The sequence below is a fragment of the Emydura macquarii genome, unplaced genomic scaffold, assembly GCF_026122565.2.
Source record: "Emydura macquarii macquarii isolate MOO-44397 ecotype Brisbane River unplaced genomic scaffold, CSIRO-AGI_Emac_v2 contig_2457, whole genome shotgun sequence".
Lineage (NCBI taxonomy): Eukaryota > Metazoa > Chordata > Testudines > Chelidae > Emydura > Emydura macquarii.
Genome location: NW_027132594.1, coordinates 1,546,345 through 1,557,740, shown reverse-complemented (window position 1 = coordinate 1,557,740; position 11,396 = coordinate 1,546,345). Strand labels below are relative to the sequence as shown.

At 41.2% G+C, this 11,396-nt stretch overlaps 1 protein-coding gene across 1 annotated transcript in view; it reads right to left on the bottom strand.

Moving 5' to 3' along the window:
• Positions 1-117: 117 nt before the first annotated feature.
• The window catches only part of EIF2AK2 (eukaryotic translation initiation factor 2 alpha kinase 2), a 35,970-nt gene continuing 24,691 nt past the window's right edge, over positions 118-11,396 (bottom strand). Inside the window, 6 exon segments of the mRNA XM_067562672.1 lie at positions 118-4,418; positions 4,513-4,575; positions 7,173-7,271; positions 8,001-8,126; positions 8,648-8,830; positions 10,253-10,382. Coding sequence (XP_067418773.1) covers positions 4,299-4,418; positions 4,513-4,575; positions 7,173-7,271; positions 8,001-8,126; positions 8,648-8,830; positions 10,253-10,382 — 721 coding nt within the window. The 3' untranslated portion in view covers positions 118-4,298.

Below are 11,396 nucleotides of genomic sequence, written 5' to 3'. Positions count from 1 at the left end.
AGTAGGATGTATATTGCAGAACGTTCCCTTAGAGGAAAGGAAATCCAATTAGGTGGCGCGCTCTCTCTGCTAGGATATACTCTCACTGGTATCTTGAGTCACTAGGTAACAATCCAGAACAGGAAGATGTCAAATATTTGTTTTAATTGGGAAGAAAGCACCAACATTCACCTCAAAAAATTTTTCCAATGCTTAAATTTATTCTAATTTGTTACAGAAGAATGCAACACAAGTTTAGAACTTTCATAAAACAACTCTAGTAGCAGACCAGCAACAAATTTCCCTACTACAGAGCACAGCATTAGGAACACATCTGCTATCCTGCAGTGGTGGATATTTTTTAAAGATGTACTATTCACTCTCATAGAAAGCCATGTCATGCTAATACTTTATCATAATTTGTGTACTTATACAGAATTTGTCCACTGCTTCAAACAACCAGAACAGTATCTTATCTACAACCATGATATTGTACATTTTGAGCTCTATTTTTGCAATGAGCTCTTGTGTGGATGGACTAATGGGTCCCTATATAGGCACAATGACATCAACAGACAGATGCCTACTCACTGCAAGACTGGGGCCTTATTTTCTAAGCACAGCTTTTAAAGAATGGTTATGCTACCCTTTGGCACTGATACGTTGCAATGATGGAAGCATTAAAAATGCATATGACAGACGGATTCCTACCTCCAACTGCTCTTTATAAGCACAGACAGGGCTTTTATATTAAAACATGCACCCCAAAAAAATCTACAATGCTTGAAATATGCAACCAAATGTTAAAGACCAAACTGAACCCCTTGCTCTTCTAGGGGATGGGATACTGAAGCGTCAGAGCCAAGTGAAGGGCTCAGAAATTGGGCACCTGTAGGACAGTTGATATCCTGTGGGGAGAGAAGATACCTACTGGGCTCTCCCTCTCCCCGCAACATACTGGAGATTGTTTCCTTGCTCTGAAGGCCCGATTGCCTCATAGTGACATCACCTTACCTCTCAAGGTGTTGAAAGTAGAACCCTTCCCTTCCTTCCACAACCACTTGGTCTCTGGCACCTGCCTCACTACAAAGCAGCAGGACCTTTTGCCAGCTGTCAAGCATGAGGAACCCCAGTGGGCCAGTCTGTATTCCACCTTCGTCCCACAGCCTGCTGGGGACAGTAGCTGACAGCTCCTTCATGAGATTCTGTCGGCACTTCTCCCACACCTGTTCCTGCACACTCCATCCTAGCCCCACAAAGTTGTGGGACCTCCTTGTCAATCTCCTTCTAGCAGTGGCCAAGATGGCCATTTACAACACCACACGGAGGTGGTGCTCTGAGACTGTGGGGCCTATTTCCATTCCTCTGTCAGATCACACGTGGGCAGAGTTCCCCTGGGCCCCGTCCACGGGCTCCTTAGACACCTCTGAGGAGCAGTGGACGCTGTCCGGGTTTCTCTGCTGGGTGTCCCCTGCAAGTTCCCTCCATTCAACCCTTTGACCTTCATATCTGTTCCTGTTTTCTCATTTGTTGTCACCCAAATTTAGTTCAGTCCCGGGCTCAGTAGCGCATCCCCTTGGGATAGGAGAAGGGCTTTTAGCGTGGGCGGGTGCACGTCCCAGAACTCACATAGGCACAACTCATCTCCATGTGTATGTATAAAGGGAGGGTGACCGGGTGTCACCGACTCTTCTCCTGGGAAGCGGACAGAGACTGGAGACCACATAATTAGTGGGGGACTGCTACTAAAGGAACGTAATAAGCCCAACCAATCAACACAGGCGTCTTGTTTTGGGTAGGATGTAGATTTACACTTCAGACACAAATCCCAGTCTTCAAGAAATACAAACAGAACTTACTGGTTAACTTAGAAGTTTTCTACACACCACCATCCCCTCCCCTCAGGGCAGCACAGAGGAACATTCAGGGGTGAGCGATAGGGCTTGGGGAGGAAGCACCACCTTCACCCGAACACCTTTTTTTGTCTGGATTGGGGGGACGCAACCAAAAATTGTAACTCAAAGGGGGGGACTCAGCTCAAAAATTTGAGAACAGTTCTGTTAACTCATTGTGCCGCTTGGTTTCTATAAAGTGAATCATTAAACTGAGCTTTAGTTCTCAAAGAGACACATTCTTTAAAAGCATAAATATTTTTAAATTCTTCATTGTTTGAAACACCCTCCTAGTATTAGCACTATTTATACAACACCAGCAATTTCTACTTATTTGACATTCAGTTATAAAGACATAGTTTACACCCCAAAGAGCTTACACTGAACATTTCTAATGCTTTCTTACCAAATTTTATCATTTACTATTTGCCAAACATTAAGTTGTCTGGAATTTTTAAGTGGAGTGCAATTAATTATACTAGTGCAATAAAAACATCGATTTATAAAGTGCTTTAAACTGTCCAGATATTTTGGTTCATGTTATTCTGGTTGCTGGCACATCAAAGTTCTGAGATCAGCTATTACTAATTATATATAGATACTGAATGAGTCAGTGACAAGCACACAACACAGACCTGGTCTAGAGAAGACTCCAGCTGTCTTACCACTGTCCAACAGTAATAAAAACACCTGAATCTTCTCGACACTAACGGCTGCATAATCACAAGGTGGACTGCCTTTTATTGGAATTCACTGCCTTGAGTTAAGCACCCAGGCTTCATATACAATGCATGGGGAGAGTTAGGCACCTAAGAACGGGATTCGCAGAAGCCAGCCCACTGAGCCAGCTTAGGTGGATGTGTCCTAAGGGAGTTGAGCGCCTAAGTCTGAACTGTAGGGAAACACCTACTTCTACTTGGGATTCACTCACCTCTCCTGGAGTTAAGCAAGGTGAATCATTTTTCATGAAAAACTGCAAAGGAGACTCAGCCCATAGCCCAGCAGTTAGAGCGCTCACGCAGGATGTGGGAGACCTACACTCAAATCTCTGCACTGCCTGATGTGGAGCAAGGACTTGAACTTGGGTTTCCCACCTCACAGGTGAGTGACTAGTCTCTAGACTAGACTCTAGACCAGGGGTGTGAAAAATCCGGCCCGCCAACCTTTTTGGTCCGGCCCCTGGCAGCACCGCACACTGCTGCGACATCTCGCGGCGTGGTATTCTCTGGTGGCGTTGCACACTGCCGCCAGAGAGTATAACGCCACGAGATGTCGCGCGCTGCCACAAGATCTGTGTACTCTGATGGCAGCACGTGGAGCGCTGTGTGCACGAGACACAGCGCTCCAAAAGTGCCTAGTACTTCGATTTATGGTATGTATGGCCCACTTGAAGTACATTTAATTCAAATCTGATCCATCATAGCAAACGAGTTTGACACCCCTGCTCCAGACTCGTTCCCTGGGGCCATGAATACTTCATTAGTTAATACAAAGCGGAGCAGCTTCAACCAGAGAGATTGAAACCAGTGGTTAGGATAGGGCGGCAGAAGGACCAAGATCAAATCCCTGCTCCACACCAGGCAGAGGAGATTTGACCCCAAACTTCCCACATCCTGGGTGAGCATGCCCAGCTACCAAAAGTTGGGAGCCTCAGGGACTTTACCAGTAAAAACTCCGGCACCTTGGCACTTGAGCGGCCTACAAGGTTAGATGGCAGCTGAGCAGTGATTTCTGTGAGTGCAAGAGGTGCCTAACTGTTAGTTTAGGCATCCAAGCCCTCTTGTGATTCTAGCCCTAGCATTCCCACACATGCAGCTGAACCAGAAGTGGCAATTTTTCCTAAAACTTTCTCCTGTAGAAAAGCCACAATATTTCTAGGTGACAAAAATAAATGGTTATTGCACATTCTGGGAGACGTCAAAAGAATGAGAAAAGCAGGCAGCAGCAAACCTAAGTATAAATGGTCAAATCCTGCCTCCTTCACACTTACGGAAATAAGAGCCCTCTGCACCAGACCTGCTTATGTTCTTTTGTACAGCAAGGGCCGACTATGTAGCGAAACCTCTCCACCCCATGAAGTACCATGGGCTAATACGCCTCATTGGTTCCCCCCACAGCAGTGGGGGGAAATAACTACGGCTCCATGACTGCTGATCCACCTGTATAACATAACACCCACCCACAGGCGAGAAAGAGCAGGGGCACACGGCTCCAGCTTATGGGGTGTAAGCAGAAATTTATACTGAAGCTCTAGAACAAAAGAAAAGGCTTTCATTCCCCCAGTCCCTGCAGAGATTCCCATGTAAAGCCTGATTTTGTGCAGGCTTTGGACCTAAGATTCCCAATACATTTGTCACGTTTCAGCAATTTTAAGAGGTTAAATTCTGGCCCGAAACAGAGCTTATGCTGTTCCTTTAAACGGGGTGCCTAACATGTACGTGCACTATCTGGGTTCTTTCTATCAACAAGCTCCAAAAGCTTTAGTACATCAGATGCTGAAGGTCTCTTTGCAACGTCTTTTGCGAGCAACTGCTCGATTACGTGTTTCTGTAAAGATATTAAAGTACAATATATATTAGAGGAAATAAAATACTGAAGATGAATAATGAGGAAGCAGGTGAAATAACATGTTGTACTGTACCTCTGCAGGAAAACGGTCGCTGAACGCCTTTGGAAGTATACAGTCTCTTATTTTGCGCCACTGCTGAAAGTGACACCAAATAATATTTTTAGCATATTTTCATTCAGTGCCTTTTGAAGCCCTAAGATTGAGCCACAAAGCAAGACAACAAAATAATCAGAAAATGTAGTGGTAGGTAAAGAGTGAGTCTTCAAAAGACAGCATTTGTCAAAGGAAGTATCTGAAAGCTTTCCATCTGGCTATAAGGTGTTTTAAAAAGTGTTTATTGCGTTGAGTTTGTTGACTTTTTCACCATGAAGACATGCTTCTGCCCTTTTTGTGTCAAATCAGTTAAAAAAAAAAATAATGGTTTTGCACCACAAACCACATGGAAAACCTACAGGAAAGGACTTAAGCTCTGCCCCTACTGGTATCACTGCTACTTGGAAGTCAAGCAGATGCAAATAGCACTTCCCCCTCCCCCCACACACTTTACATAGACATTGCTGTATTGTTTCAGAGAGTGCAGGACAGGGAAGGGACGCGAGCAGGAAAGAAAGAAAAAAGATCACAGATTACAATCTGTGATGAACATGTCCATAGGTTTTATGATGTTACTATTTCACAAAAAATACAGGAGCTGCTAAGGGCAGAGAAGTGCAAACACATTTCAAAAAGGAATCATAAAAATTACTGTTAGGAGGAGGTTTTTATATAAGTAAAATGTAATATAACACACATGCACAAATGCCATTAGAAAAATTCAAAAACACCTTTTTCAAGTCACTTTGAAATACTCAGTGCTAAATCATATTGACCAGCATTTTTAAACCCAGGTACCTAAATTAGGCTCCTAAATATAGTTAGGTACATAAACAGAAATGGCCTCATTTTCAAAGATGCTGAGCAACCCTAGCTCTAAATTAAGTCAATAGCTGTGGTAGCTGCTCTGCACCTTTGAAAATCAGACCCCTTCCAGTTACGTGTTCATATATGGATTTAAGAGCTTTATTTCAGGCATGATTTTCAAGTTTGAAAATGTTAGCTATGCTCCCTGCCCCAAAAAGCTTGTAACTGAAGACAAGACATGATAGAGGAAGGTGACCAGTATTGGGAAGAGGGGGGAAAGAGGACTAGGATTACAGCAAAAAGGATAAAAGGTTGCAACAGGGGTTTACACTCAAATATTAAATAACGCTGAAGGCAAGATTATGTTCAAAGACAGAAACCTTTGTTTTGGTCATCAGTGACATGCCTTTTGACCAATTCCCATGAACCTTCCTTGGGCAAAACTCTCACTGACTTCAAAAGGAAGTTTTGCCAGAATAAGGACTGCAAGATAAGGTACCTCAGAGATTTAGAATAGCGCATAGACTAGGCATTTCTCTCGCCCTGCCCCCCCACCCCATGTAATTTGACCGATCAGCAAATCCAGCCAAAAAGCATCTCAGACATCAAGAGTACAAAGCAGGTGTGTAGGTTACTAACTGCAGAGTGCTTCGGTCATATGCAAGTCAATGATAGTTTTGTAGTTAGGCACTGGATCGGGACCTAGGTACAGGTTCAATTTCTGTCTCTGCCACAGACTTACTGTCTGACTTTGGGCAATGCTGTCATGCCCCAATCCTTAAAAAACTTAAAACGTGTGTAAGTTTCTGCACCTCAGTAATACCATACACACACATCAGTAAGACTACTCATGTGCATAAAGTAGAGCCAGAAAAAAGGGTTTTCTGATGCAAAATGTCTTTTTAATAAAAAAGCAAAAAAAATGTGTAGGATTTTTAATTAATTAAAAAAGTTTTTTCAACAAAATGATACAATTCGTTTCAAATAAAAACATTGTTTCATTTTTGAACCAGTTTTTTTGGGGGTTCTCTCCTACCTTCTCTTTTTTCTCCCCCTCCCTTATTCTTCCCCTTTTGGAGGCTAAAGGGACAGAAAAGGTAGGAAAAACAAAACACCCAAAGCCTAAAATTTTCTTGCCTTTTCAACACTGAAAAATATTCAGTTTGACAAAAGCAACCTAATTTTTTTCATGGAAATTTTTTTTTAATTTCACATTTAAAAAAATATCCTTTACAACCCAGCCCTAGGATAAAGTTACACACATGGTAAAGTATTTGCAGGATCAGGATCTTAATGTCACTACTTCAGTTGCACATCTGTAAAACACCACAGTATTTTTTTTTTTTTTTAATTTTATTTACAAACACACAGTGGTTTTGTGAGAATAAATAATTAATAAGACACTCCGATACTACAGTGATGAGGGCCACATAAGTATCTCAATTGATATAGCTCGCTCTCTCTCCCCCCCCCCCCCTTCTCTGACAGAGATTAAGTTTGTTGTACTAGACAGCAGCGGTGACAATCTAAGAAGACAACACCAAAACACACTGACAAGTGAATGGTGCTAGGATAATTTTTGTTTGAAACAATGGGTGACCGCTTTTACTAACAAAAGTAATATGCATTTGTGGGCCTCACTGAAGTGAATTTTCACGAGGGACAAGAATAAACAGAGGATGAACACCTGATGTACTGGTAAAAGCAGGGTATTCCAGACATATGGGGCAATCAGGAACACTTCATCATGTACAAGTAATATGTCAAGCCATATTTTGCCTTATACATTTTTCTCCTGACCTATTTTTCATTAATAATTTAAGATTACTTACCTCATTTTTTTCAGAGACAGTGGAAAATATCCAAAGAATTTCAAAGAGAATTAATCCTAATGCAAATATATCCACTTCCGGTCCATATTTGTCCCCATGCTATGGTGATTAAAATAAAAACAGGATATACCAGACATGCCTTTTAGATCTACAAAAATGCATTTTAACTGAAGTGTTTTCATACAGTCCAATTCTGCAGTATTTATACAGACTAAAATCCTTATGAAATCAATGGGAGTTTTGCCTTAGCATGGTATGATTGAGACTTCCAGGCCCTCATACAAGCCCTTAAATCTCTGTGCCAAAGATGCCCCATCTGTGAAATAGGGATAATGTTTACTGTTAAGTGAAATGAAATATTCAGAATTTAAGGTGTTCACATCACAGTCCCACATATGTAGGATAAGTAACTGCTTCCCCCTTACAGAAGGGAATCAGATACAGAGATTCTAAGGCCAATATTTTCAATAATGGATGCCTCAAGTTATCCAAATTCACATTTAGGTACCTAAATAAGTGGCCTGTTTTTCAAAATTACTTATCACCCACAGCTCCCATTGATTTCAAACTTTGTAATGTAAGACAATATCAATAAGATAGGATCACCTCATTTCACAACTGCCTTGTGCAGTTTGCTTCAGATTTTCCAGAAACATTTCTATCCTGGTTTAGCATCACACCTGGAAAACTTTAGGCAACTGGTTTAGTATTGGAAGAAATAGGACAGGGATGGCTAAATCTGGACATAAATACAAGGATAACTATGGAGACACTCATGTCTCCTTAAAGGTCTTACTATTAAACCTGCAATAACTGTTGGAGAATTACCTGTTCTGGGCTCATATATGATCTCGTTCCCTTTTCTGTTGTCCGTTGTTCATCTGTCATTGACGTTACAAGTCCAAAGTCACCTATTTTTATTTTATCTTCACTAGATATGAATATGTTCAGGGGCTAAAAAGGACAATTAAAACAAAAAAAAGTGTGTCACTTTCACACTACAAACTTTTAGCACCAGGAAAAATCAGTCGCAGGGTATTTCAGTGGAAGAGTTGCTAATTGTTCAGGGAAACAAATAAAGGAGTTATGTATCCAAAATAAAAACTTAATTTTAAACACACAAGTCAAAATTTGAAATCATGACTGCCACAATAACTAATGGTTCTCATTTGCGCATACAGTTAGGTAGTACTGTGTTATTGTATAGGGTGTTAGCTTCAGTACATTAAAATATTTGATGTGTCCCATGTGATTTAATAAAATTGAACATGAACTCAAACTTGAGCCTTAATATATAGCCTAGTATAGAGCATTTCACATTCAAAAGTGCTTTGTGGTTTTATACTCAATCTTATACACATCGACAGACCCTTGTGGAGTCCCACTGAAAATAAAATTACTGTTCCACATTTTCTGATCCTCCAAGCATTTATTCATTACATCTGTCCACTCACACAATGATCTGTTCTGCTTACCTTGAGGTCTCTGTGAATAAACCCTTTAGAATGAATATATTCCACTCCTGTCACTATTTGTCGAAATTTGATCAGAGACTCAGCCTGGTAATTTTTCATCCCCCTTTTCTGATCAATCCAGTCTTCCAGTGTCCCTTTCTCACAGAACTCCATTTGGATAAAAAGGCACCACGAAACTAGCCTCTGGCTATAAGAGAAAAATTAAATTAAAAACAGCAATACATAATTGTTCCTAAGCAGTTGGCTCAATGGTTTGCTGGCTTCCGATCTTTCTCTCTGGCTGCAAGTCCCCACAATCATGGCCAGAAGTCCCTCTACTTACAGGACTATTCCAGGTACGCTTGTGGCTGCCAATGGTCCCTAGGTTGCCAGTGACGGCACTAGAGTCAATCCTAGCTCCCAATCAGCCAGCTGCCTGCAACTGATGTAAGGCAGCTTACATCGACCTAATTATGTCTGTACACACTGTAAACTTGTCCCACTGACAGGGCCCAAGCATAATTTTTTGGGGCCCACTACAAACTTGTAACACAGGCCCCCTCCCACACACATACCACAATCCCTCATCCCATACATACAATCTGATGAGCCATGAAAATTTTTTTCTCATGGTAACGTGGGTTGCAGCCTGGGCCGGGCCCCCCCAGGTCCCAGTAACTGTTGTTCTTCGAGATGTGTTGCTCATATCCATTTTTCGGAGTTGGCCCATCATGTGCGGGGGCCTGCCTGCCGTTGGAATGCATAGTCACTCGCCCTACTATACCGACGAAAGGCGTAGGTTAGTGTTATTAGGGTGATGTGGTGTCTGTGTAGACACTGCATTACTTACATGGGCTTTTGGCTGTCTTGTCCATTTCACAGCTTCAAAATGGACGAGAAAGCCGGGCAGCTCCAGCCCAGCTGCCCCCCAGCTCCCATTCCCAGTCAGGCTATGCCCGGAGGCTTCCCACTGGCCCTGGCTCCAGTCCTCCACAATACCCCTCTTCAGATGATGGAACCACTCCTAGTAAGGATGCTCACCACTGACAGGAGGAGGAGGATAGTGTGGACATCAGACACCACAGTTATTACGAACATAGGTGTACTTAGGGCTATAGTGTAAACATGCCCTGAATCAACTCTTCTGCTGAGCAGCCAGTGGAATCTCAGGCCTCAAGGTGAGGCAGAACAGTAACATCGGACAGAGCATGATCTAATGAACAAAACAGGACTAAGAACAAATAACTCCTGCATTTTAATCCCAGTGCAAATACCATCTTCCTCTGTTGCTGCAGATCCTGCTACTGATTTGGCTTCCATGTAAGACAATATTCAAAATTAGGCCTAAATTTCAGCACACATATCTGCACTACACACTGTTCCCCAAAAAAGCTGCAATTCATCAACAAAAGGAGATATAAATGTACATGTTTATCCTTCACTGAGGATACTGCCTGATGCTAAATATTTTTCCTGTTCTTTCTTCTTTTATTAGCTAGAAAAAATATAAATGTAAGGATCTGTAATCCATTCATTTTTTGCCACACAAATCGGCAAGGGGGGGGGGGGAGAGGGGCAAACTAATTATTCCAGTTAAAGAACCGTTGATTATACTACAGAATTCACTTTTAATTACCTTGAAAGACTTGAACTGTTCTCAGAACAGATATAGTCTTCCCCAATCCAACAGGTGTAATACCGTATGATATTTTCATGCTCAAGCTTTGCTAGTGCTTCTACCTCACGCTGTACTTTTCTAAATAAACAAAGAAAAAGTCTCATTACACAACACTGAAGAACTGCCACTTCTTAATGAAATTAACAATAAGATTAATTGAAGACAGGATCTCAAGCAGCAGTAGTAACCTACAGGATTAAGTGTCTCCATTTTGAATTATTTTAGAATTCGATGCAGTTATAATTTTCAGCTTCTCTTTCAAAATTAATCTACTAGCTGTGTTTTGTTTGCCAAACTGTCCCTGTGCTTTATCTATGATCTGTTCTGTTATCCTGAGCACTGACGTGTTTGAACACCATTTAAAATGTTGAAATGAGAACCCCCCAGTAAGCTTGGATTCTTGTACTTAATACCTTACCTGGAAATCAGAACACAGCAGACAAGCAAAGCAAAGAATTTATGCTATCATGGAGAAATTAAGTAACCAAAGGCCCTGATCCTGCAAACACTAGAGCATATAACTTTTCATTTGCAAGTAGTCCCTCAAAACACACAGAGCACAGCAAGACTATTCACAGACAAGATTGTTTGCAGGGCTGTGGCCTACCTTGATTACTGTAGAGCTGTCCAATGAAATAATTTCAATCTCACATGGGGCCCAAATGTGACTCTTTATTTGAGGAACATGTGGGGCTTACATTTAAATGTTGAATTTACTTCTCAAGAGTTCAATGTGAATGAAAATAAGAAATATCCAGGAAGAACACTTAATAATTCAATATACTCATTAAAATAGCACACTAAAGCAATTTAGGCTAAAGATTGCTCTGAAACTGTTGTAAAGAACATGGAGGAGGATATCCTTAAAACAATTTGTTAAAGGAGACTTACAACTTGTTTTTCAATGAATTATTTAAAATAAATATTACTGGGCAGAAATTAGAATGTCCAGAAATATTTTTGAAGTAACTTTAAAATATTTTTTTTATGCTCTCCCATTGATGTTTATAAAGGTCTTTTTAATGAGTAACACAATGACAGAGAAACAATTATACTGGTTTTATAAAAAGTGTTGCCAAATGCATAAAGAAT